The 27,479-nt window shown below is 46.2% G+C and overlaps 1 protein-coding gene across 9 annotated transcripts in view; it reads right to left on the bottom strand.

Moving 5' to 3' along the window:
• PAX5 (paired box 5) overlaps positions 1 to 27,479 on the bottom strand; it is a 186,596-nt gene that overhangs the window by 59,073 nt on the left and 100,044 nt on the right. For 6 of the 9 annotated variants that reach the window (XM_042243239.1, XM_042243242.1, XM_042243245.1 and 3 more), the window contains 2 exons: positions 26,016 to 26,072; positions 18,626 to 18,755 (listed from right to left, as the gene is read on the bottom strand). In XM_042243239.1, coding sequence (XP_042099173.1) covers positions 18,626 to 18,755; positions 26,016 to 26,072 — 187 coding nt within the window. Of the gene's footprint in view, positions 1 to 7,251; positions 7,430 to 18,625; positions 18,756 to 26,015; positions 26,073 to 27,479 lie in introns of those variants that run through there. The other 3 variants (XM_004004249.5, XM_042243243.1, XM_060410896.1) reach the window with 2 other exon arrangements.

Below are 27,479 nucleotides of genomic sequence, written 5' to 3'. Positions count from 1 at the left end.
CCCAGCCCTGTGTCAGCTTCTGGGGATTTTGTGCCCTTAAGAAAAGGAGGCTTTGAGACCAATGGGTGATAATTTTCCATCATTCTCACTGGAGAAAAGCCACCAGCAAAGCTCAGAGCTACCTAAGTTCTAAGAAAGAGAAGTGCCTGCTGCTACCTCCCACGACTCCCTAGGGCTGGGACTGGACCAGTGGGTCCTCACGTTTTCCTTCCCTGATACTCTTCATTCCAATTACTCAGCAAAACTCATCAAATCCTGAAGAAACAGCCCAGCCCCACCCCCAGTCTCCAGGTCTCACTGCTGCCTCTCACTAGGGCGTTTCTGGACTCCATACAGTCATTTCCCCCTCTCTTTAGGGGGTTTCTGGCCTATGTGCAGATGTCCCTGGGTCTGAATTTAATGATGCCTCAAATCCTATGGAAGCGGTTGACTACAGTCAATAAATGACCCAAAGAACGAGACCCTCCTAACTCCAAAGCCATGGCACTCTCAGCCCTGCTAGCTTGGATCTCTTCTCTCAGCTCCTAATTCTTCAAACATCTTTGTCCACCCGACACCATGAGCACCCTTCTTTTGTTCTGACAGTTTTCCACCTTAAGAGTTTAGTGTCCTCATGGCAGAAGTTAGAAGCTTGATCTCCCAGCCTCCCTTGCAGCTCAAGCACAGATGCCGTCTTGGCTCCATCAAGCAGACACGCGTGTGAGTCGTTAATTCAGCAGCAAGTGACACAAAGAAAGAGGTGCCTGTGGGGATAAAGGTCCTGTGGTGATGTCTGGTGTCCAGGGACAGCAGCATGAGCTGAGAGTTTTGTGTCCACAGGCCAGGGGGTGGCGTTTCCACAGAACCAGTTGTGTGGTATTTCAAGTGTGGTTCAGATGCTCAGCTGTGGTTCAGATGTGATTCCCGGCTGCGAAGCCTCCAAGCCTGGTTCTGTGGGCCTCCTGAGAATCCTAACATCTTTTCTACTTAAGCAGCCAGAGAGAATTCTGTTGTTCCCACCTCAGAGTTATGGTTGTCCCAGGCTCCGAGATGGAGAGCATTCGTGATCTGCTCTGTCCTCCACCAATCACCTTTTCCTAGACTTCTCCGTGACTTCTTCTCCCCAGCCATCCTTGCTCTCCAGTTTCTTCCTAGAGCTCTGCTTCTCTCAAGACTTGGTGTCCATGCATCTACACCAGGTAGATCCATCTCCACCGTGCCCATTCCAAATTGGTATTCCCAGCCCTGATGCCTCCTCCATCACCTTCTGGATGTTCCCACTTGAGCATTCCTGGGGGACCACAAGATATCTAAACCAGCTCTTCTTCCTGTCGTCTTCATCTGACTCCATTGCCCCAAATTCCTAATGCTGAGGCTCAGTTCCTTCATCCAGGGAGTTGCCCTCTGCATCTGCCTGCTGTGGCACAACCTTGGCCAAGTTGCTTCACCTTGCTGAGCCTCAGTTTCCTCTTCTGAAAAATGGGGTTCAAGTCTGTCACAACCCTGCCCCCAAAGGATGGAAGGAAAATTGGAAAATAACAGCTGCAAAATCAGTCAGTGAATTGTAAAATGTAGTCCATAAGCAAAAAGATATTAGCATACTTTTAGGATTTGGTTTCATTGAACAATTTCTTGCTCACCTTAGAGTGACACACGCCTGCCATTTCCCCTTCCTTTAGAGTGGGGAGGCCTCCCACTTTCTTCCCTGGACCAGATTACCCTTGGGATTTTTAAACTCACCATCCAGCTGTTCCCATCCCCCCACCCTCAAAACACAATTGTGACAGTCAAGCAAAGAAAGGAGAGAGAGGGAAAAAAATCCATAAAGGCTCGGCAAAGCAGCGGCCGGTGGAATTCTCCAGCTCCTGACCACCAGTTAGTGACGTCAGGATTTATAACTGTATTAAATGGTGTGACAGGGAGCCTTGATATATCAGTTCCCCCTTCTTCCCAAATCACAGACAATAAAAGCTTTGGCAGTGAAAGTCATTCATCATCATAAAGACCTGAGACATCCCAGTCATCAATTTCACTCACATCCTTAATACACTGGAGGGAACGCAGGAGTTGAGCACCTCCAAAAGGGGGAGGAAAAAACACGAAGGAAGATTGAACAGGAATAATTACAAAGGTCAAAGAAGGGATTCCTCTGGGGGCGGGAGGCATGGGCAGGGCTGGTCCCTGCCGGAGGCGTGCTCAGCCCACAGAGGAGCTGGGCAGCCGCTGGGCGAGCTCCAGGCAGCCCAGAGGCCCAGCCCTTAGATCAGACCCTGGGAGCCCTGCAGTTAAGAGACAGCTGACACAGGCTGCAGGACCAGAGCAGGAAGGACAAGGAGCCCGACTTTGGGCTCCGCGGCTCCAGGCTGAGATCTATGGGAGTATTTTACTCCATCACCCTCATTATACAAGTGAGGTTTAGAGATAATCAGTTATCTTTTGTAATCTACACCTATATTGGCACAGATGGCTATTCCTGGTAGCTGGGGTCTTGTTTGGGGCAACATCTTTGGAATAACTATCCAGGACTGACACTACTGATTGTGAAAGATACTGTAACACTTCTGGGCCAGGTGGGAAAGAGACACTGCTCAGAGGCCCTCAGGACACCCTCTGCCACCCTGCCCTTCCCCTGGACCCTCCAAACACCTCAAATCCAGCATAAGTTTCCAGAGAAGAAGGACTGATAATTCCTGCTGTTGTCTCCCCATCCATTCAACAGCCCTTCCCTGAGCACCTACTATGTGCTGAGGCTGCTGAGGTCTGTCTGGGTACAGGCTGCCTACAAGGTGCCAGTTGTTGGAGGTGAGTCAGCCCAATGCCTTTCATCCAGATAGCATCCAGGATGGAGACCAGCCATGTCAGTCACAACCCCAGTGCTTGGCCCTGATTGACGCATCAGCCTTGCGGCCTGTTTTCTAAACTAGGTGCTGAATCGGATCTCCTTTGGTCAGATGGCCTGCCTGCCCCTGACACAGCAGCTTGGTGAGGAGCAGCGTGGCCCAGTGGTCAGTGTGACCTCTGGAATCTGACAATTTGTGTTTGAAATCTGGCTCCACTACTTAGGAGATATGTGACCTTGAGTAAACTCCTGTGCTTTTCTATGGCTCAGTTTTTGCATCAGTAAAATAGGTATAATAAAACTTTCTCATGAAGTTATTTTATAGACAAGTCAAGTCAAGGTATGTAAAGTGCTTAGAATAATGCCCATTGCCTAGTGAGTGGGAAGCAAGTACTAATGGTCATTCCTGCTAGCGACTCTTGACTTGGTGGATCTTATCCAGAATTGAAATCAGCTCTGGAGGAGGAGCTCTTACCTTAGTCTGCACTCCAGATGCCAGCCCCTCAAACAGGGCTACAGACCACCCTATCCTTGAGGTGGGCACTTGACAGAATGAGCCAATGGGTCTGGAAAGGCAAACAGTTCTCCGGATGGGCAAGTTCAGATGGGCAGCAGGTGCCCCTAAGGATTCATGCCAAAACCAGCCTTACTAAACATTTATAGAAAACGTAAGGGTGGGAGTAGAAGTTCCATAGCCTCTCAGGTAATGAGAATAAAAGCTAATAGAAATTAAGAGATTTTTTTTTTCTAGGCTGTGAACACTGGCAGATAAAAAGGGCTGCAAACCAGCTGAAGCTAATACATTTGGAGAGAAATAATAATTGTAATAATATCTTGCATTCAAATGCCCCTTTTGCTCCTCAAAGATGTGTGTGTGTGTGAGTCAATAACATTGATAGTAATATAGGTGGATAGGGTTTGGGGTGATTGTATGAGTGCTCAGTTGCTTCAGTCCTGTCCGACTCTTTGCAACCCCATGGTGTAACACACCAGGCTTCTCCTCTTACTGGGATTTTCCCAGTAAGAATACTGGAGTGAGTTGCCATGCCCTCCTTCAGGGGATCTTCCCAACCCAGGGTTCGAACCAGAGTCTCCTGCGTCTCCTGCTTCGCACGCAGATTCTTTACCACTGAGCCACCAGGGAAGCCCTCAGGGTGATTAGTAACAACTAATCATATTAGACAGCTCATTTGTTCATCCATCCATCTATCCATCCATCCACTCATTCATTCAATAAACACTCCCAGAGTGCCTATAATGTTCCATGCACCATGCTAGACAGAAGACAATCCAGACCCTCACAGTGTAAGGATAAAGTCAGGCTGGATACAAAGAATCATAAGTCAAAGCACAATGGGATAACAGGTGTAATGATCCAGGGCCCACAGAGGGGATTATCACTCTGCCTGTGGGGCAACTGGGGAGGGCTTTCTGAAGGAGGTGGTGCTTGAGGATGGCTCCCTGGGGACATTCCCTGAAGTCACATAGACAGAGATTGGTAGGCCTGCTGGTTCCTCAGTCCCTCAACAGGTGTCAGGAGAGCCATTCATGGGCAAAGCTCTGCACCAGCTCACACGCAACCCCTGCTGGGACACAGGGCCTGAGCACCCAGCACAGTCACGTTAAAAGAAGAGGTATAGCTCCTTACAGCTCACATGTGCTTCACTGAAGTCCTGCAAGGAGAGGAGAAGCCCGGACTATAATTCCCATTGGGCGGATGTGAAAACTGAGGCTCAGAGAGAGAAAGCGTGTCCCAAAGTCACCAAGGAGTTATTTATGGAAGAGATGGTATGAAGATTTGTGATCTTGATTCAAGGCAGCCCATTGTTCTTCCTTTCACAGCAGACTACTGCCACCTCTGGGCAAATGACAGAAGCATCCTAAGCAGAGGAACAAGTGGAAGCAAAGGCTTAGAGTCAGGACTGAGAAGTTGAGTAGGAAGGTGATAAAAAGAAAGGTCTGGATGAAGGGTTCCATTGGACATGGATGAGGCAGATAGATGGCAGAGGACCAGTCAGATAGAGAAATGAGGATAGGAGAGGTGATACTTTCTGTTCTGGAAGGCCGAGTCTGGAACAGAGGGAGGAACCAAGGGATGTGGGTTCTGGAAATGTCTCATCTGGGGAGAACCTGAGTCCTCCGTGTCTCCATCTTCTCCATGAGGGAGTTGTGCTAACGATCTCTAAGGACTCACCAGCATCACTATTGCAGTCTCTTGACCCTAGGGCCCTGGGGAAGGCATGATTGTCACAATACTGGGGCAGATGGTGGAGATACAGTGAGGACCAGCCAGTACTCACAGAGGTGGTGAGGAGAAGTCAGGCAGAAACCTCAAAAGAGGTGCTGACCCCCCTCCCAGGTGATGGTTCTCCCAGGGTACAAGGGGATGTAGAGTCCTCAAGGAGACCTTGATAGTGGGCACTGGGGAAGTGTGGCAGGCAGAATCATGGCCCCCCAGTGCCTGTGCTATGTCACCTTACAGAGAAAATGGGACTTTGCAGGCGGGTATTTAAATCAAGGGTTTTGAGATGTGGAGATGATCCTGGATTATTCAGATGAGCTCAATATAATCACCAAGTCCCTATACGGGAAGGCAGGGGGGTCAGAGTCACAGAGAGATGTGACAACAGAAACAGAGGTAAAGAAGACAAGATGATACCCTGCTTGCTTTGAAGACAGAGGAATGGGCCATGAGCCAGACAACATGGGCAGGCTGGGGAAGCTGGAAAAGACAGGGAAATGGATTCTCCCCTAGAGCCTCCAGAGGGATGGAGCCCTGCTGACACCTTGAGTGTTAAGAAAATAAATTCATGTTGTTTTAAGCTACGATGTTTGTGGTAATTTGTTACAGCAGCAACTGGAAGCTAATGCAAGAGGTCAGTGGAATATCAGTAGAGGGAGCCATCAGGGCTGCTCCATGCTGGACACATCCCACCTCTGGCAAGCTCCTCATCCGTGGCAATGGAGGACCCCTAAACCAAGCTCTCTGAACTGAGCTCCTTTCATGAGCTCCAGATGTTTAAAAAAACACTTATTTAGCAGTTATGTTCCAGGCAGAGTTTTAAGTGCTTCTGAAATATTAACTCACTTAATCCATGTAACAAGTTCCTATTCCCATTTCATAGATGAGCAAACTGAGGCATGCTCAGTTGCAACTGAGGTCACCAACTCATAAGTGGGAGAAGAGCTGATATCCGAAGATAGGTAGTCTAGCTCCAGAGTCTGTACAAGAGATTCTGAGTTTGATCAGCTTCCATAGACCCCCAGGGCCGCCAGTCTAACTGTGCTATGGGGGAATGTGAGAGAGCTCTGGTTGGATATCTCTGATGACAAGGAGTTTATTACCAAACAGAGGCAGTACAGTACAGGGGTTAGAGAAAGTGGGCTCTGCTACTTATTGCAGTGTGAACTCAGGCAATTTCTTTTAACTGTTAGTAGGGACAAAAATAGTACCTAGTTTCATAGATGAAATGAACCAAAGCACATAACAAATGCTCAATAAACATTAGCTATCACTGTGATTATCTCCGGAGGGAGCCTATTCCACTTTCAGAAAGCTCTGTTAAAAAATTCTTCTTTGCACTCAACTAAAACTTGCCTCCCCATGGCTTCCCCGATGAGCTTCGAGTAGCCACACCTCTTCCCAACCCAGCCCTGGGTACATGGGAGGCAGCAGCCAGGCCCCCAGTCTGCTGTCTTTTTAAGCCATGGGCCATCTGTGGATACCTAGGTTCCCCGCCCACTTCCTTTCCTGTACCCTGTCTTTCTCTGTCTGCAGCCCAGGTATCAAATACTGAGAGGGATCCAGTCCTGAGCCCTAAGGGAGGAACTCTCTAGCCCATACTGCTAGAGTTCATGATGGTCCATCTAGAACATTAGAAAGGATGGAAGTTCTGGACCTAATGACATGTTCAGTTCAGTTCACTTCAGTCGCTCAGTCATGTCCGACTCTTTGCGACCCCATGAATCGCAGTATGCCAGGCCTCCCTGTCCATCACCAACTCCCAGAGTTCACTCAGACTCACGTCCATCGAGTCCGTGATGCCATCCAGCCATCTCATCCTCTGTCATCCCCTTCTCCTCCTGCCCCCATTCCCTCCCAGCATCAGAGTCTTTTCCAATGAGTCAACTCTTCGTACGAGGTGGCCAAAGCACTGGAGTTTCAGCTTCAGCATCATTCCCTCCAAAGAATTCCCAGGGCTGATCTCCTTCAGAATGGACTGGTTGGATCTCCTTGCAGTCCAAGGGACTCTCAATAGTCTTCTCCAACACCACAGTTCAAAAGCATCAATTCTTCGGCGCTCAGCCTTCTTCACAGTCCAACTCTCACATCCATACATGACTACTGGAAAACCATAGCCTCGACTAGACAGACCTTAGTCGGCAAAGTAATGTCTCTGCTTTTGAATATGCTCTCTAGGTTGGTCATAACTTTTCTTCCAAGGAGTAAGCGTCTTTTAATTTCATGGCTGCAGTCACCATCTGCAGTGATTTTTGGAGCCCCCAAAAATAAAGTCTGACACTGCTTGATGAAAGTGAGAGTGTAGAGTGAAAAAGCTGGCTTAAAGCTCAACGTTCAGAAAACGAAGATCATGGCATCTGGTTCCATCACTTCATGGGAAATAGATGGGGAAACAGTGGAAACTGACATGTTAGGTGTCCATAAAGCAGGAAATTAAAATTTTTAAAAACTGACCAACAGTATGAAGAGTAAAAACCCATTTGGAGGAAACGATCTATAGATGTATAACCCGATACAGTTTTCAATGCAAATAAAAAGTTCTGGAAGGACATCTACCAAACCATCAACTCTACTGACAGCAGAACAATCTAAGAACTTGGTGAGCTGATACAGTAACATGTCGCTACATACACTTATTTATTTTACAATGAGCAAGTACTCCTTCCTGTTTTAAAAGGGATTAGGAAAACTGAGGGTGTTGCAAGAGATTAGACCAAGCTTCAGAGCAGAGAAACCAAGAGTTTGTGGTTCCTCCAGAGCAGCTTCCACATGGACTCCTCCGCAAAATATTCCCAAACCCCACAGTCAAAGGAAGCAATAGTTCCCTCCCCCACACCTTCAGACGCGCTGGTTCCTCCCTGGTATTTCTCTTTCCTGTTTGTTTTGTTCTGCCTTGTACATGTATCCACATTTACCTCCCTCATCAGATAATGAGTATGCTGAGAGCAGAGACACTGGAGCTGCAAGTTCGCTAAGGAACCTGAAGGAGCTGGGGTTTGACGGAGAGGTGAGTGAGTGAATGAGAGAATGAAGGAATGATAAATGGTAACTGCTCCGCTAATTGCCAGGAGCTACAGTTTGGTGTGTTTTCTCCTGCAGATAATGGTCTGGCGGTGGAGATCTCTGACCAGGAGGACAAGCTAATGAAATCGCTATTTTAAGAAGATGGATCACAGCAGGGTCGGCTGAAAGGCTGGAGGCCCAGAGACTTTCTTGAAGGCTATTTGGAAAGGTCGGCTTCCAAGCTGCCTGCAAGTGCAAAAATCTATGAGTGTATTACCAGGAAGGCCATCCAGCTTTGTTTATTTTTATCCTACAAAATACAAGGTCAGAAACAACTGGAGTACTTTCCACTGAAATTATTTTTGTAATTGACACTGCTCTTTACACAAATATTAATTCATTTATTCAACAAACAGTTCTTAGGAACACTGTGCTAACCTGAAAGCAAATCATATTTACCTTTGATGTGCATTTTAACTACAGAGATGCTTGAATTTCATTTGGACTTTATTAATAAAATGATCAGACCTCTCTGGCTTCTCTGAACCTCTGACTATCCTTCCAAACACCAAGATTCCAAAATTCTAGGTTTCTCTAGAATCTGTAACAGTGAATCTATTTAATAAACACTGTAATCTCCAGTTGGATTCATCCTGAAGCTTTCTGGAGTGTAAATTGCCTTGTTTTCCTGGGGAAACTCCAATTTGGGTGCCGAGTTTTCTCTCTGGATTGTCATTCCCTGAAGCAGGTTCACAACGTTTAGTTTGGACAGAGTGTGACATTGCTGCAGTGGGCTGAAATGCGGAGCTGTCACGTTCTGGAGAACCTTCCCCCACTAATGGATGGCTTATACACTGAGCTGTTATTTGGGGAAAGCCATTTCAGGCAGGCAGAACAGCGTGAGCAAAGGCCTGGAGTTAGCAACAGGCAAGGCCGGCTGGACAGCCTGAGGTCAGCCCTTTCTGGCCTACCAAAGGGGTTTTCTGCTGAGCAGGAATAGGTGTCAGAGGAGACAGGAAAGAGGGGCTGGGGCAGGTCTAAAATTCACTGGAGCCAGCAGGCAAGGAGAGTGAGTGAAGTTGACCAGGTAGAGATTGGGATGAACAAGGAAGTGCGGTTCAGGTAGGGGAAAGCCCCTTCTAAACTCTACCCACCTGTGGCCATGGGAATGTGGACTCTGGTGGACAGGCTTTCAGTTTTTTTTTTTATTTAAAAAAAGGAAGTTAGACATTTTAGCCTTTATGTTAAATATCCTAGTTTAAAGGCACTTTTAAATTTAATTTTTTGACGAAGATAAATTAATATATGTGTGCTAAGTCACTTCAGTTGTGTCTGACTCTTTGTAACCCTATGGACTGTAGCCTGCCAGGTTCCTCTATCCAGAGTTCAAAAAATTAAAAACGTAGATGATATTCAGCCAAAGGTCCACTTCCTACACCCACTTCACAGACTACACCCAAACAGTGTTATTGAGTATCCTTCCAGAATTTCTGTATGCTGTGTACACAAATACAAATACGAATTCCCATGGCCCCTCCCTTCTATATACAAAAGGTAGCATTCCGTAAGCACTATTCGTGCTTTTTTTCATAATGTATCTCCAAGGCCTTCTCAACTGGGACATAAAGTGCTTCCTCCTTCCCTGCTGCCGCACAGTACTCCGTACCCATGAGCTCTTCTTTACTGAACAGTCCCCTACTCATGGACATTGGGGGTGTTCGCCTCTGATTTGTAAAATGTGAGCTCTGATGTTTTTAAGTTTAAAAAACACTGTTGGAGCTGGACCACGAGAACATAGAATGCTGGTGTCTGGGTCTGAGTTCACAGAGCAAACACCAGCCTGTACTTTGCCGGCACCTTGACTCTGGCTTGCCGATGGGGAAGGAAATGACTTCAATGGAGAACAGCCTCAGAGAAGTCCTGTTGAAGAGTCTTTGCCTTTGAGGTAGTGAAATCCCTGTCACTAGATGTAACCAAGTACTGATAAAGAATAGATCCCAGGACTGGGTGATGGGTCAGGGTACCCAACCTCAAAGTTTCCAGAGTCCCTGAGGCCTGATTATGAGTTGGGCCCAACTGGCAGCAGAGAAAGAACAGAGATATGGCCCCACCCTCTCAGCACCTAATTCACTCACTTATTGAAAGGCATTTCCCAGGGCTGTATCTTCTATCCAGATGACCTTTCCATAAATCTTCGCAAGGCTTCTCCTGGCTGGGGTCTCAGATCAAATGGCACCTTTTTAGAGGCTCTACTTCATCTCCCACCCCTCTTGTCACTGCCCTGACCCCAGTTTCCCTCTCCTCCTGTCTTCTTTCTTCCTGTGCTATGAACTCAGACCCAGACACCAGCACTTCTTTCACTGCCAGTATGAAATTCCCTTGTATATCCTTTTTTTCTGTGTTTGCTGTGAATTGTCTGGCTCTTACCAGCAGGTAAGCTCAGCGAGAGGAGGGACTATCCACCAAGGCCTCGATGGTACTACCAGCCAAGCCCCGAGAGATAGCCCGATATACAGTAAGTATCAATATTATGCTGCCTTTCCAAGGCAGACAACTTTGAGGAAAGCTTAATGGCTGAACACCTGGTTACAGAGTATCATGCTGTATTACAGCTTTTATTGTCACTTTTCCAGCATCTTTTGGCAGCCTAGATACATGAGGCATTCTTTGTATTTTTGCTTTTATTTTTTATTATGATTTCACTTTGAGTGAAGAAATATTTAGTTGGGTCTGATTGAACCACATAAAGGTTCATAAAACACAGGTCAAAGGAGGTGTTCCCCACAGAGAGGTCATTCAGAGCGACGTGGCACCTCGCCAGACTTTTTGGTACAAGAGCCCAAGAACATACTAATAGCTGCCATTCATTAAGTGTTTACTTAGCCAAGCATCAGGCTAAGACTGCATGGACCATGCTCACAGGCTTCCTGCAGGGAGGACTATCTTGGGCCCCATTTTACAGATAGGGACCTTGGACATGGAGGCTAGTAACATGACCCAGGTCACATAGCTAGAATACAGTGAAGCTGGATTTCAAGAGCAGGCAGTCTGGCTTTGCTGCTGACATTCTCAATTAAATGCTAAAAGATATGCCTTCTGGAAATTTAAACTGCGATTTTTTTGTGTGTGTTTTAGTCCATTGAACCACATGTTGGCAGCAGGCTGTGGAAGCCATGGCCTTGGATGAACCCCAGTTCCAGCTCTAACTCACTGGATGTGGCCTTGACCAGGTCACCTCTGCCCTGTGGACCTGGGTCTCTCCAGCCGCGAAGTGAGCAGTTGCCCTGCAGGACCCTCCCACCTGCACATCTGTGGTCAGGATGTTTGTTCTGAAGGAGACTAGAAAAAGCCAGTACTGGGTCGCAGACCCTCCAGATCCCCTTTCCTGCCCACACACACTCAGATGGCCCCTTAGTGGCTCTCAAATCTTTTCCATTCACTCTCCTTATATCCTCACAATGGCCTTTGTGGCAGGTGGGCCAGGAATTGTCATCCCCGTTTCATAGATAGGAAAACTGCGGATCAAAGAGGACAATATATTTGCTGAAGGATAGAACAGTTAGGTTTGAACCCTGGGTGGCGAAGACCCCTGGAGGAGGAAATGAAAACCACTCCAGTATTCTTGCCTGGGAAATCCCATAGACAGAGGAGCCTGGTGGGCTACAGTCTATGGAACTGCAAAAGAATCGGACACAGTTCAGTGACTGAACAATAACAGGACAGTCAGGTAGTAAAGTCCAGGCTTAAACCCAGGCTGACGCCCGGGTCTCGGTGCTCTTTCCTTCAGCCCTGTTTACATGAGAAAGGCGGAAGATGGATTTACAATCCTTTCTTTCAAGTACCAAGTTTGGGATACTGGGGGTCTACACACTGAGCCTGGGGGATACCAGCAAATCAGAGCTGGTGGTTTGGTGCTTTGGAGCATCTGTCTGTCTTTGTGGGTGCTCATCCACTGATCCCTGTATGGTCTCTGCTACTCAGAGGGGATGTGTCAAGGGAAGCCCCAGACCCTAGGACCTGGGTCATTCACCAGGCAGGTGTTTCTCAAAGTTGTTTAACCAGAAGACACCTCTCTCAGTCTCCTCCTGCCATTCCAGCTGCAGACGCAAAGCGATGCTCCTCAGGGGAAGGTGCCAGCAAGGACATAGGCTGGCCCCATTCCTTTGTTCTCTCAGGCAAAGTGAAGAAACCCTGCCAGGTCCTTTGCTGGCGTCCACCTACTGTCCTCCCTGGCAGGTAGGGACAGTGGCTGTTCCGTCATCAAGCCTGTGACCCCAGGACACACCTGTAGATAACTAGCCCCAGTCAGGACCCAAACTGCTGACCATGCAGGAATGGGCAGGTCATGTCACTGCTTTGCAAATGGTGAGCCATTTCTGAACCATGGCCCCAGCTGGTGGAGCAGTTTAACTTAATATTTTATATGGCATAAAATGATGGAGAGACATGGACTCCTTCTCTAATGAGATCGTCCCTGGGTGGCCGTCTAGCTGAGCTGAGGACCCACTGCACTCTGGGCCTTGTGAGGAGGGGAGAAGGGGAGGGTGAGGCTGGAAGACTCAGGTCTTCCCCAAGGAGCTCAGAACTGTCAACACATCCATGAGGGCAGGTGGTATTAAATTAACACCACGTGGTGACATGGAGACCCACCCTAACAGCTTTCAGGGGCATTCCTTCCAGGTGTTCTAACAGCTCTCGGTGGGGTCGTCAACTTCCCCCTAGAGGGTGTTTTGAAAATTTGTGGGGGCTTTTATACGCTTGACAGGCATTACTGATTAGGTGTGGAACAGTCCCACACAACGAAGAATCTGCCTTTCATGCTGCACTATTGTCCTGTCCTGCCCAACATACATGGAGGTGAGAAATCTGCTTATAATTATTTATATCTAGAATGGAACTTCATTTACATATAAATGTGGACTTGCAGTTTCCATGGTCTTAATATACACTGGATTTTCTAGGAATGCAACTACCGTGTAAATCGAGTAAAGCTCGTACTTTGTTTTACTTGGAACTTTGCCAAGAGTTTCTCACCTATTTGTAAATTCCTGCTCACAGTATGTCAGACACAGTAAGTCTGTGTTCAGGTTTGTTGCTGAGTTCATGGTGATTCTGTGCACCGGGCAAGTCCTGGGCTACTCCTTTATGTCTTGCAGTTTAGATATGCAAGAGTATTTACTTATCAAAGTACATAGCAATTAATTAAAAGCAATTTCAGTTGTTTCTCCTTTATCTAATTAGTTCAGTTCAGTCGTTCAGTTGTGTCCAACTCTTTGCGACTCCATGGACTGCAGCACGCCAGGCTTCCCTGTCCATCACCAACTGCTGGCGCTTGCTCGAACTCATATCCATCAAGTTGGTGATGCCATCCAATCATCTCATCCTCTATTGTCCCCTCCTCCTCCTGCCTTCAATCTTTCCCAGCGTCAGGGTCTTTTCCATTGAGTCAGCTCTTCGCATCCGGTGGCCAAAGTATTGGAGCTTCATCTTCAGCATCAGTCCTTCCAATGAATATTCAGGACTGATCTCCTTCAGAATGGACTGGTTTGATCTCCTTGCAATCCAAGGGACTCTCAAGAGTCTTCTCCAACACCACAGTTCAAAAGCATCAATTCTTTGGCACTCAGACTTCTTATGGTCCAACTCTCACATCCTTTATCTGATAGTTGAGCATTATTTTTATTTTATTTGAAATCACTTGTGAAGATAGGCTATATTTTTATGAACTTAATTTCAGGAGAGTAAAGGGGCACTATGACTATTTGCTACCCTCAGGGGACACCGGGTGGGACTGAGCAGAGAATCCTGGTTTCAGCACAGCACTCCAGTGCCCCATTAAGCAGGGGAAGGGGCCGAGCAGCGTCTCCTCCAATCATCATACATGTGCATCTGCTCTGCACACGTGTGTCCATGCCTCTGTGTGTGTCCTTATATTTTTTCACTAATGGGATCATACTAAACACATTATTCTGCAAAATTATTTATTTACTTAAACGTATATCTTGAACACATTCATGTCAGCGCAGATAGCTCTACTTAATTCTTTTTAATGATTGCAGAGTAGTTTATTGTGTGAAGGAGCCATAATTTATTAAACCACCTCCTAGTGATAAACACTGAGTTTTTGCCATTTGTTTTTCATGATAAATAACTCTGTCATTATTATATAGATTTAGGCATCACTGTGCATCTGTGTGAATATATCTGTGAAATAAAGTTCTTAAAGTGAATATAAAAGTTCTGTGTTAGATGGTAGGTATGTCCACTTAAAATTTTGAAAGTTGTTGACAAACTTCTTTCCAAAAAACACTGCACTGATTTATATGCTTATAACTGTATATGAAAATATCTATTTCAGAAACCTTTCCAGTTGGGCCTCAAGAAACATTTCAGTCTTTGATAAGCTGATAGGTTTTATTACAGCCTCGTGTTTATTTTAATTTTTAGCTTTAAAATTATGAATACAGTGCATATCTTCTTATATGCCATGGGACATCTGCATTTTTCCTGTTTATTTCCTTTACCCATTTTTTTCTATTGATTTTTCTCTTTTTTTTCTAAAAACCTCTTTATATATATTAAGGAGATTAGCTTTTTGTCACCTGTGTTCCACTTAAAAATTTTTTATTCTTTGTCTTTTGAATGTTTTTGCATACATATTAAACATTTATATTTTATACAAATATAAATATATTTATAAATATATATTTTATAAATATATAAATATATTTTATTTATATTTTAAGCAGTAATTGATATGATTTTTGTCTTTTGTATTTGGAACAAACTTTAAAAGGCCTTTCCCACTCTAAGGTTATTAAAATATTTCCCTTGTGTTTTTTTTCTAGCTTTACTATGGCCTCATTCTTTCAATTTAAAGTTTTGATCAACTTGAAATTTATTCTGACACAGAGAGTGAGGTATGGATCCAACAGGCCAATCGTCCCAGCACCGTTAACTGAGTGATTTATATTTCCTCTACTGATTTGAAATGCTGTATCTATAAACACCCAACGAGTCAGACATGGCTGAGCACATGGTGCAATGACAAATGACCTGAACTCTGTTTGCTGCTCCATTTGTCTATTTGCTTCATTTTCAGTTAGTAGTTTTAATTGTTGTAACTCTATCATGAAATTTTAAAATAGGCTGTTTTATTCACTTTTTTTATTTCAGAGTTTTTCTAGCTACCCTTGAGTGTTTTTGTCTAGTAATTAGAGTCATTTTGGCAAGTCTTAAGTTCTGTTGGCATTTTGATTGAAAATGCTCTGAATTAATAGCATAGGGGAACTGACATCTTCATGATGTTGTCTTCCTATCTAAGAACAAGCTGTAGCTCTCCATTTATTTATTTTTTTAATATTTATTTATTTAGGCTGTACTGGGTCTTAGTTGCAGTATGCAGGGCCTTCTACCTTTGTTGTGGCAAGTGGGATCTAGTTCCCTGACCAGGGATTGAACCCAAGCTCCCTGCATTGGGAGCAAAGAGGCTTAGCCACTGAACCACCAGGGAAGTCCCTCCATTTACTCTTTTATACCCTTTAGTGGAGTTTTAATGTTAAGTTTATTCCTCAGCATTCTCTCTTTTTCTTTTTTTTATTTTGGTGCTGTTGTTAATGTTTTCCCCTATTTTATTTTTCTAGCTAGCTATTGTTTACTTACAAGAAAGCTAACGGTTATAAATTATAATGGCATAATATAATATATATATAATATATAATAGCTAATGGTATAATTTATAATATTATACTATTGTATATGTGTTACATATTTATAATTAGAATAATTTTAATAGTTCAACATTATGTGTAATTCTGACTTATGTATGGAGATATTTATATTTGTATTCATTTTCTGCTCTATGATGTGACTTTAAAATAGACAGATCAAAACACAAACAAATCTTTGGTCAAGGGTTTAACCTAAAGACTCAGCTCACATCCAGACTGGCCTTCTGCAGACCCTGAACAGCTAAAGCACCCAGCTAGCTTTTAGCACTGAATGTGGGAGACCTGGGTTCGATCCCTGGGTCGGGAAGATCCCCTGGAGAAGGAAATGGCAACCCACTCCAGTATTCTTGCCTGGAGAATCCCACGGACAGAGGAGCTTGGTGGGCTACAGTCCACGGGTCGCAAAGTCAGACATGACTGAGCGACTTCACTTTCACTTTCACTTTCTGCAGCAAGGGTTTTCAACTCAAATTCCTTTCCAGATCAGGCTTGTAAGATAATGAGAAAGCAGGGGGGTGGAGGCCCTGTCTTGAGGGGCTGCTGCCACTTATCCTCCACCTTCCACGACCATGTAGGAATACCACCCAGTATGGCCAGATCTTCCGATTTTTCAAAAGAGCCAGAGATGCAGATTAAAAAATTTTTAATGTTGACTCAAATTTATAAAAAGTCCTACGTGGGCCCAACTAACCATATCTGTTTTCAGACATGGTTCTAATCTGTGGGTTAGGTTAGCCCTTTGGGCAACTGACCACCAGTTTGCCACATCAATAGATAAGAGTCTCAGAAATACAACCACAGTCTCAACGTTTACTGGATTACTTTCCATCTAAATAGGCTTGGGCAGATTGTAGAATATGTCTTCCTGTGATCTGCCTAAACCCATGAACCCCAAACCCAATAACAAATCCTCCATCTGCAGAGCAGGCCCCGTAGGGATCTCATGTGATCCTCACAAGGGCCCTGAGAGACCAGGACCAAAGTCACAGCAAGGAAGTGAGGGCGCTAGGATTAGCCCCAGGTTATCTGTGTGGTAGAATGGCCGACTGTACCCGCCGGGTCTTCAGTTTTATCTCTGCTGCTTACTAGCTGTGATTTCTGGCAAGCTACGTATTGCCCCAGGCCTTTTAAGAAATGGATCTGATATAATAGTACCCACCTCCCGGGGCTCCTCCAAGGGTCAAACAAGTTCACCTTACAGAGGGTCTGGAACTCCATAACTACTAGACAAAGTGACTTACTATTATTATTAACTAGTCCAGGCTTCTCTCTACTTTATCACCCCTACCTATCCAACTATTTGTACTTCTTTGAAAAGAATAAGGGCCCAGGAGACTGTGAAGGCCGGCTCTACCTCTCTCCCTTCGCCTTTATACCTCCTCTCCCTGAGACTTGGTTTCTGCATCTGTAAAATGGGGATGCTGTCAGAGATCTTCTCACAGACCCTCATGACCCCAAGGGGGAGGAGTCATGGGACACCTGTGATGTTAGCAAAAGAATGAACCTCAGTTCATTCTGACTGAGGTTCTCCATAGATCCTTGCTCTGTTACTGACACTCCATCCCTTGTAGGCTCAGTTGCCCTCCAGGCTCTGGCCCCATTTCAGGTAGACAGTGGACCAAGTCACTCTTGCTTCTTAACTGATCTCCACATGGTACCTGGATCTGCAAAAAGAGCCCTGGCTACTCTCACCTGAGCCCCACGAGCTCCAGTCTCAGAGCTGGGCCTGCCCTGCCTAGGAGCCTCCATGAAGCTAGTAGAGAGCCTGCCTCATCCAGCAATTTCCCTAAAGTTCTAACCCAGATCCAGCCCTGATGCAACCACAGCCCACTCACATTTCTAAGAACACCTTGTTTCTGTCACTGCTTCCTGTGTCTCGTGTATCAGTCTACAGAGACATCCCACTACCTTAGGCTCTCATCCCAGTGCCCCCAGCCTCCCACTGTCTGTTCAATACCCAGGACTGCCTCTTGCCTGTTCAATCAGACATCTTCCCAGAGTTGGTGGCTGAGTCTGTCCATCCGCTTTAGCCTGGTGCTGCTGGAGTAGGGTGGGGTGTCTTCCTGTCCCACCCTTCTGGTCCAGCCCCTTAGTGAGCCTGATGTGACCAGCCACCTCACAAGGAGTAATAATCACGCTGTAATGGGAGCTTGTGTGTGCTAGACCAGAGTCTAAGCAGCTCATGTGATTGCAGCATTCAATTCTCACAGCAACACCATGGGGTAGGTGCTAGCACCATTTTACTGATGAAAAAACCATCTATTAGACCAGAATTCTTATTTAACTTCCTCAAGAATATGCAGCTACCACAAGTTCAAGTCCAGCAGCATGCCTCCAGTGCCCACACGCTTCATCTTCACACTGATAGCTCAAGCAACTGGTCTTTGAGAAAGGTAGTCTAAACCTCCTTTCCTTCTTGACTCCACCTGGAAACCTGAAACTCCTGGCAGCAATCTACCAGGAATCCCACTCACCCTATGGGCTGCAGCCCACCAGGACTGCCTTTCTCCCAGCCAGCTAAATCCCAGCCATCTGAACACTTCAGTCCAGGTCCCAGGGGCCCCGAAATCACCCAGCCCCTTGATGCGAGGCTTCCCTGCTCCGTCCAGCCCCCAGCCCACTGCCCATTTGCTCCTGCTCTCCTCTGGCTCTATCAGAGCATCTACAGCCATGTCTCAGGCCCCCAACCTGTTCCAGAACCTCATAACCTCATTAAAAGAAAGATGGCCCCTGTCAAGCCCCAAAGCACCAAGAAGCCATTTTCGTCATCACATACGTTCCCTCTCTCCCTGCCACTCGCTCCTTGCCCCACCACACCCCAGGTGCCCTCACCTGTCACAATGGGGTAGGACTGTGGCCCAGGCACACTGCTCCCGATGTCAGCGGGGGTGGGACTGGTCAGGTTGGCCTTCATGTCATCCAGCCCTCCTGCCAGCGAGGCCATGGTGGAATAATCGGCGGTCTGAAAGAGGAAACAAGACAGATGTCTTAGCATGGAGGTTCCAAAGCACTCCAGCCAAATACCACTGCCACGTTTTGGGCTCAGCCAGCTAGCCCATACCAGCATCAAGGCTCCTGGGGGGCTCACGGATCCCCAGTATTGAGAGGACACATTCAGCTTGACAGAACAAGACAGGTATCCAGAACCAGGACATCTCCCCAAGTGAGGAGGTGGACAAGATTCACTGCAGCTTCACGAGAATTCAAACCTTGCTTCTTCATGGCCTGCAGGTTCCCTTCCCTCAGCCCCAGCCAGCCAGGGACAACCAACCTCCTCTATGCAAGGAGGAAGGCATCTATAACCAAAGCGAGGCAGAAGCATGAATCTTGTAGCCAAGACACTGGAAAGGAAAGTTTCTCATTTCTGTGCTCTTAAACCACAAGTGTACAATCACAAAAACGAGGGCTAAAGGAAATTTGGGTCATCACCTAGTTGAAACCCTCATTTCACAGAGGAGGAAACTGAGACCCAAGGGGAGAGGGCTTTGCCCAGGGTCGACAAGAGATGGTTCACCATAAACTCTCACCCCAAAACCATCGTATCAAAGCAAATGTTTTTGGATTCTGGAAGCATGTAAACACCAGTATGCTGAAAACTGATTTACCAAGTCCATTGCAATCATGTACACTTGGCCCATGAGTCCTACTCTTTTCTTTAAGCCATTGCATGAAACCAGAGCTCGTGAAGTGTCATGTCCTTGGCACCACTGTCAGAATGGTCACTGGAAAGGTTGTGAAGCTGCCGACATGGGTCTTCCCACTCCAGGAAAAACTACAGCAAGAGTGACAGGTCTCTTCCTCCCATTCCCCACCTCAATCCCAGGCCTATCTTCAGGTAAAGAAATTATTCACAGATACCCAAGCCAAAGAATTTGGCTGTGCCAACCTCTGGTGCAGGGAGTCTCCTCCATCACCCTGGCATTGCCAATGGATGATGCCTTTCTGTCTGTCCTTAGCAGACAAGGACAAGGAAACAAGCAGTCTAGTGAAAGGAGTTTACAGGCTCCCTGGGTAGGGTGATAAGGACTGAGTCACTGGGAGGGAAACCAGAGGAGTCACTGGGCAAGTGGCAGGCAGAGGGCACGAAGACTCAGGCACATCCCTAGTGCTTTTCTCTGCAAATGAATTAGAAAGTAATTCCAGGGCAGCTCAAATGCTGAGCACAGTGGGTGGCAGCCATGTGTCCAGGAGGTACTGCAGGTCCAGGCACCCTGAGATGGATTCTTGTCCAGAGCTCCCAGGACTTTGCATCTGTCTCCAGCAGAGGCTGATTCTGCAACGTGCAGAGAACAGCATAGGCCTGGAGCCAGCCCCGGGGCTTCTACAGGAGAAGGACAAGATGGCGACCGGCCTCCCTGACATCAGGAATCACTATAAAGCTGCAGTAATTAAGACAGTATGGGACTGGCACAGGCATGGATAAATCTACCAATGAAACAGAATCAAGTCCAGAAACTGATCTGCGCATGTATGGAACCTTGATATATGAGAGAGGTGATGTACAAATCAGCAGGGAAGGATGAGACTCTAATAAACAGCGCCGGGGAACCAGTTATCCACTCAGAAACAAGGAGGGAAAAAAGAAATTGGATCTTTACTTTACACCAGACACAAAAATCAATTCTGGGTGGATTAGAGACCTAAATGTGAAAGGCAAAAGCATCTAACATGGTCCAGACTTGGGAACAAGTCTGCCCTTCATAGAAAAGAAAATGTATGCCCCTGGGATGCTCACATAGAGTTCCTGGTCACTGTGAGGACAGTAGGGATTCCTGGCCAACCCGCTGCCTTGCTTCAGTGCTTCTTCCTCTGGGAAGTCCTTTCTGACTACCACTCCCCAGGAAGCAGGAGTCCAGAGCAGCACAAGGACAATAAGAACCATAATATTCACAACTATGTCAAAGCTCACACTTATCAATCACTTACTCTATGCCAGGGGCGTTTATCTGTGTTATCCCATTTAATCCTCACACTTACCCCCATGTAGTAGGGTCTACATTATTCCTATTGTACAGATGAAGAAACTGAGACTTCTAACGTAGGAGGAAAGTGTTTGCCTAATGTCGTACAGCTTCTAGGTGCCAGAGCCAGGATGCAAACCTGGGTCCATCTGACTCCAAAATCTGGACAATTACCCTAACGATTTTCATACCGTGTCCTAACCCTTCAACAGGTAGGAAACCACTGTGCTAGTACTAACCTTTAAAATGGAAAACAGAGTCGACTAGAACAGAAGAGTCTCTCACATAGAACAAGTAAATCCTGTTTCATCATTCTTTGTTTCGATGTAAGTGGATATGTGTGTACTAGGTAGAGATGACAATATATTTCTGGCTGTAGGTCTCACCCAGCGGTCTTCATTCCAGGCAGCAGGAAGCTATTGAGTAAAGGTCACTGTCTAGACTTTATCCAGCACAGAATGGGACTTGTTCGTGCATTAGCCTCCTAATTTGCTTAAAAAATTAAGATGTAAAGCTCATTGGAGGCTCTCCTTCAGTGCATTGCCACGTGCAAAACCAGGAGGTCAAATTGTCTCTGTGAGGGTCTCTGGGGTTTCTGAGATCCTGGGATGGGGACAGTGCCTATCATCTCCCTAGGTTCCTGTGTCCTAGTAGAGGTCTGAGCATAGTGCATGCTTAGTGTTTATTGAGCTTTTTTGTGTGTGCAAGATGGCATGTGAGGACCAAACATGCTCTCTGACCTTTATCCACACATCTCAAGGGAAAAGACACGTGGTCCTGAAGCTCCATCCAACAGGGACAAAGGCACAGAGCCATTCATTGACACGGCACAGGAAGTGGTAAGGAAATGTTTCTTGGGCAAGCTGCTATTTATCCTGGACTTGAGCAATTTCTGACCCCCAAGCTGAGTAGAGCTGAAAGAAAGCTCAGAGGTGAGATGGGAGTGATCCAAAAACAAGGCACGTGTCAACAGCTGCAGGAGGAAGAGGTCCAGATGAAAAAGTAGACAAGCTGGGATTCGACTCTGAAGAGCCTGCACACTGAACACTTGGGTGAACAAACAAATGAGTGACCCTTATCCTCAGGAGAACCAGGCAGCATCTTGGCTACGAGTGGCACCCCTGTGCCCCTCCCTACCCCACTACCAGGTCTGCCCCCTTCCTAGACCCTGGGCTGGGCAGCTGTGTCCACAAGAGAAAGCCTCTATTTCCCAAGGAAGCATAGCCAACCGGGTTTAAGAAAATAATCAGAGGATGGCCAACCCTTCCTCTTAACATATTTAATATCGAGATGGAAGAGGCTTTTTATTTGATTCTGTTTTAGTGAGTAAATTCAGTATCAAGGTTTGTTCAGTGACTTCAGCAACTGGGTTTGAATCATCTCTTCCAGACACAAAATCTTCAACTTGTGTAAGACATGCAGTGGGAGATCCAAAAATCCAGTTGCTCAAGCACCAGAGGTTGCCAGAAGGTGCAACGAACTTCCCTAAAAGAGCTGGGGCTGAGAAGACAGCTGGGTTCATAAGCCAGCTGTCACTGCCCTTTACCACGTGTGACTCCCACCACCTCCTGCTCACAGGGCTTGAGCCCAATCTCTCTCCTTTGGTGGGGTTCTATAGCTCCTGCTCTGCTCCTGCATGAAATGCTGTCATTACATTTGCTTTGTAATTATTCCCTCATTTCTCACCATTCTCTGTCCCACTGAGCTGCCTGTGATTTTTTGAGGCAACTGCCTTCTCCCTCATCTCCTGGGGTCCCTGGACCCTCGTTCCACTGTCTATTCCTCAGCCACTCCAGGAACTGTCCTACCTCTGCCTGGAAAGTGTACCTCACTCAGCCACTTAAACTCACAAGACTCAGTTCAAATGTCATCTCCTTGGTGCAGCCGTTCCTGGACCCCACATTCCTACAAAGAAATCATGATTCCCTTGTCTGTGTTTCCATAGTTGGTGTCATTTTGCACAGATCTCTATTATCATACTTCCCAACATGTATACTGGCTGTTTGTCTATCTCCCTCCAGGTTGCCTTGAGAGCACAGAGCAGGAAGTAGCCTGAGAGCCCCCTAAGTGTTTGTTGAATGAATGAATGCATGATCCAGGAGCATGATATTCACCACAAAATCCAAACGTTAACTGGGGAGGGTGTGAGCAAGAGTTGGAAATAATATGCTAAGCTGCCACCCCTACCCCTCAACAAGTCAGGTGACCAGAAGACAATGTCCTTGTCTACCATGAGGTGTAGTCCCTGAGGAAGTGATTTCTTGTTCTGGGACAGAATATCAGGCATTCAGCACTGATTAGAGGCAATAAAAAAAAGAGCCATACTAAGAACTTAAAAAAAAATCCTCTAGAGACACTCCCATTAGAACATTCAAATTCCATGTCAATGTCTTCTACAATTCATTACCCACCCCCCCCCAAAAAAAAAAAAAATTTACTACAAGGACATTGGAAAACCTACATATCCTTCTTTGCTTTGGTTGCCAGGAAGCTTAGTCAAATTCAGAGCTTAGTCACCACAAGTGTATCATTGCCGGCACCTGGTAGAATGATCTTAGTCTTTCCTCTGCATAATCTCTGAACTTTTTCAGCCTTAGCTAATGTAGATATAGGTCATTGTTTATTTTGCAGGATACTTCAAGTCCTTTTTGAAAGTGGAGGCTGGGAGAGGTAGAAAGAATGACAGGAAAAGAAAGATGGGAGGGATGATCAGGAGAAAGACAAGGAAAGAGGGAACCCATGATTGGTGTCTCTTTTCCTGGTAACAGTGGCATCTATTTCCATATTCATAGTTGTTTGGAAAGCCAAGGGCTAAACAGTGGGGCTGTGTTGGTGCACCCATGCCCTTGGGAACACAATCCCCCACCCTCCCTCCATTGGCTGTCAAGCCACCAACATCTGCAGGCAACAGTTATATTCCACATTCCTACTTTTACAAGTTTGGGGAGTTCTTTTTGTGGATTTTGTGCTTCTTCTCCCTTCCCATTAGGGCTCCTTGGTTCTGTTCTTGACTATGACCCAGGAAAGAAAATAAACTGAGGTCAGCAAGCCACAGGTCCACACAGCCAAAGTTATGGTTTTTCCAATAGTCATGTATGGATGTGAGAGTTGGACCATAAAGAAAGCTGAGCACCAAAGAATTGATGCTTTTGAACTGTGGTGCCAGGAGACTCTTGAGAGTCCCTTGGACTGCAAGAAAATCAAACCAGTCAATCCTAAAAGAAATCAACCCTGATTCATTGGAAGGAATGATGCTGAGGCTCCAATACTTTGGCCACCTCATGCGAAGAGCTGACTCACTGGAAAAGATCCTGATGCTGGGAAAGACTGAGGGCAGGAGGAGAAGGGAGCGACAGAGGATGGGATGGTTGGATGGCATCACCAACTCAATGGACGTGAGCTTAAGCAAACTCCAGGAGATAGTCAAGGACAGGGAAGCCTGGCATGTTAAAGTCCATGGGGTTGCAAAGAGTCAGACATGACTTAGAGACTGAATAACAACACAGCAAGTCCCAGAGGGTCCACTCCAATGGAACCAACTGGGGTAAAAACTTCTCTGCCTACTTACATGAAAAGATGTTCAATGTCGCTCATTATTAGAGAAGCAAATCAAAACTACAATCAGACATCACCTCACACCAGTTAGAATGGCCATCATCAAAAAATCTACAAACAATAAATGCTGGAGAAGGTATAAAGAGAAGGGGAACCTCCTACACTGTTGGTGGGAATGTAAATTGGTATGGCCACTATGAAGAACAGTATGGAGGTTCCTCAAAAAACTAAAACTAGAGTTACCATATGACCCAGCAATCTCCCTCCTGGGCATGTATCTGGAAAAAAGTCTGAAAGGGAACATGCCTCCTAGTGTCCATTGCAGCACTGTTTACAACAGCCAAGACATAGAGGCGATCTAAATGTCTATCGAGAAACAAATGAATAAAGAGGACGTGGTACATACATACAATGGAATATTACTCAGCCATTAAAAAGAACAAAACAATGCCATTTGCAGCAACACGAGCGGACCTACCAATTGTCGCACTGAGGGTCTTAAGTCAGACGGAGCAAGACAGATACTGTATATCACTTACACGTGGAATCTAAAAAACTGATACAAATGAATTTATTCACAAAACAGAAACAGACTCACAGATTTAGAGAACGAATTTATGGTCACCAAGGGGGGAAGGGGTGGGGTGGAAGGATAGATTGGGGGTTTGAGATTGACATGTACACATTGCTATATTTAAAGTACATAACCAACAAGGACCCACCTATCCTTGAGCACAGGGAATTCTGCTCAATATAATGTAACAACCTAAATGGGAAAAGAACTTGAAAAAGAATAGATACATGGATATGTATGACTAAATCACTCTGCTGTACACCTGAAACTAACACAATATTTTTTTTTTTTTGAGAAAAGTCTCTCCTCGTGTGACTTAATTTATTTTTTTAAACCTTTTCTTCTGATGGACAGGGAAGCCTGGCGTGCTGCAGTCCATGGGGTAACAAAGAGTCGGACATGACTGAGTGACTAAACTGAACTGAACTGATTTTGCATTGGTATATAGTCAATAACACAACATTGTTAATCAACTATGCACTAATATAAAATAAAAAGTTAAAAAAAGATAGGCAATCATTTGTCAAGCATGGTTTAGATGAGTGGGCTCCACATTTTTAGTATTTGCATCTTGATTGATAAAATATCTATTGAGAAAAAAAAAAAAGTCCCCACCTACTGCCACAGACCCCTAGGAGGCCTCAAGTTCAAGTCCCACCAGGTAGGTACCAGGTATGCACCTCCTCTTGCACTCTCAAATGTCTGAGCCAGAAGGATGTTCAGGGTTATCTTTTCTAACCTGGAAAAACTGATTGAGAGAGGTGAACGGACTTCTTAGCTAATTTTTATCTGCATAAAATAAAGCTGCTGATCCTGTAGTAGAAAGAACAGTGAACTAGGAGCAATAACACAGGGTTCCTGCCCCAGCCCTGCCTCTATCTCACCTGTGTGACCTCAGGCAAGCCGGGCCAGTTCTCAGAGCCTTATTTTCCTCATTCATAAAATGAGATTTAAGTCTAACCCTCCGCCGCCTGCCTGCCGGGGCGACAGTGAAGATCCAAAGGATAAGGAGAGGGACCACACTTTGGACACTAGGCAGCAGGGAAGGCAATAGACTCGTAGCGGGGACTCGAGGCGGCGCGCGCCCCAGGGAGGTGTGTGCTTGGTGTCACTTGGGTCCCTAGGAAATTACCTGGAAAAGGACTGCCTGGGGCTGCACCAAGTATTGTCTCATCAGCACGGGGCACCACTGCCATAGCATGGAGGAGAAAAGAAACACAGACACGTGAGAAGGAGGGCAGCGCGAAGCAGGGCAGTGCAGGGGGCAGGCTGCGGGGCTGCTGCCTCGGCTGGCCTCCCGGGGCCACCACAGGGCTTCCCCATCACCTGCTGAGTCCTCCAGGTTCACCGCTGGGCCCGAGGCGGCCCTCGGGAGACGGGCCAGAGCCAGGCCAACCACTCCCCCACCTGAGGGACCAGACACCTGCTCAACTATGCACCTACCCAGAGGAGGACGGAGCAGGAGTGGGGGGTGGGGGGGCGTGTCCCCAGGGCCTGGCCTGATGACAGGCAGGAGTGCGGCTGAGGAACCCGCCAGTTCTGCGGACAGGAGGAGGAGGACAGGGCTCAAGTCTGCCACAGGCAAGGTTCGTGCAGCGCGGAGCCAGGCCAGGCGCCTCACGTTCTCGGCTCCTCTCATTTTCAACATGGGGATACAGGACCTACAGCATAGGGTCATGACCAGGCATACAGGAAGTGATAAGAATGTCAACTCCTGAGGGCAGGCCTTTTTGTTCTCGTTTTTTTTTTTTTTTTTTGTCTTCATGGCCAGTATCCCAGTGAGTTTATCAACATCGATATCCCAGTGTGATTTTACCAGATGTTATCATTGGAGGAAACTGGATAAGGGTATATGGGATCCCTCCACATTATTTTTTTAGCACTGCATGTAAACCTACAATTATTTCAAACTAAAAAGTTTAATTTTAAAAAAGAAAAAGAGAAACACAAAAAAACAATAAACTTTGAGCATTCCATCTCCACTAAACCAAATAGAAGATGAATCAAACTTGAAAAGGAAATTTTTGCTGAAAGGAGGGATGATGAATGACACCTGCAAAAGTGCTCCATAATCTACAAAGTGCTACTGCCAGTATTATCAGGGGGGAAGAACTGCCAAGAATTCTGAATGGCCTCACTCTTCCAGGAAGCCCTCCTGGATTTCCCCTCCTATGTTCCTAGAACCCCAAAGTGCATGCACATCCCTACAGCTGCACTGTAACACTCTGTATTGTACACTTCCTTATTTAAGGGCCCTCATTCCCCAACCACAGTGTGAATTTCATGAGGATAGGGCTGTGTCTCCTTCATCTTTGTGACAGCAGTTCCTGGCCCAATGCCCAGCTCTGAACAGATGTGACATAAATGCCTGTGGAACCAAATGAACTGGGACAGGTACCATGGCCTGGCTCTGCCAGCAGCATCCGAGGTGCTTCCCAGGGTCACTGAGACAGTAAGTGACAGAAAAATGCTTTGATTCATCAGAAAGTACCCTAGGCATGAATGAGACATGCTCATTATTCATGTGGTTCTCCAGAACTGTGTCCATCACTTGGTCAACATGGTCTGAATGGAATCAAGGGGCTTCCAAGAAGAG

This window comes from Ovis aries, chromosome 2 (genome assembly GCF_016772045.2).
Source record: "Ovis aries strain OAR_USU_Benz2616 breed Rambouillet chromosome 2, ARS-UI_Ramb_v3.0, whole genome shotgun sequence".
NCBI classification, from domain to species: Eukaryota; Metazoa; Chordata; class Mammalia; order Artiodactyla; family Bovidae; genus Ovis; species Ovis aries.
This window is presented reverse-complemented; position numbering and strand designations above follow the sequence as displayed.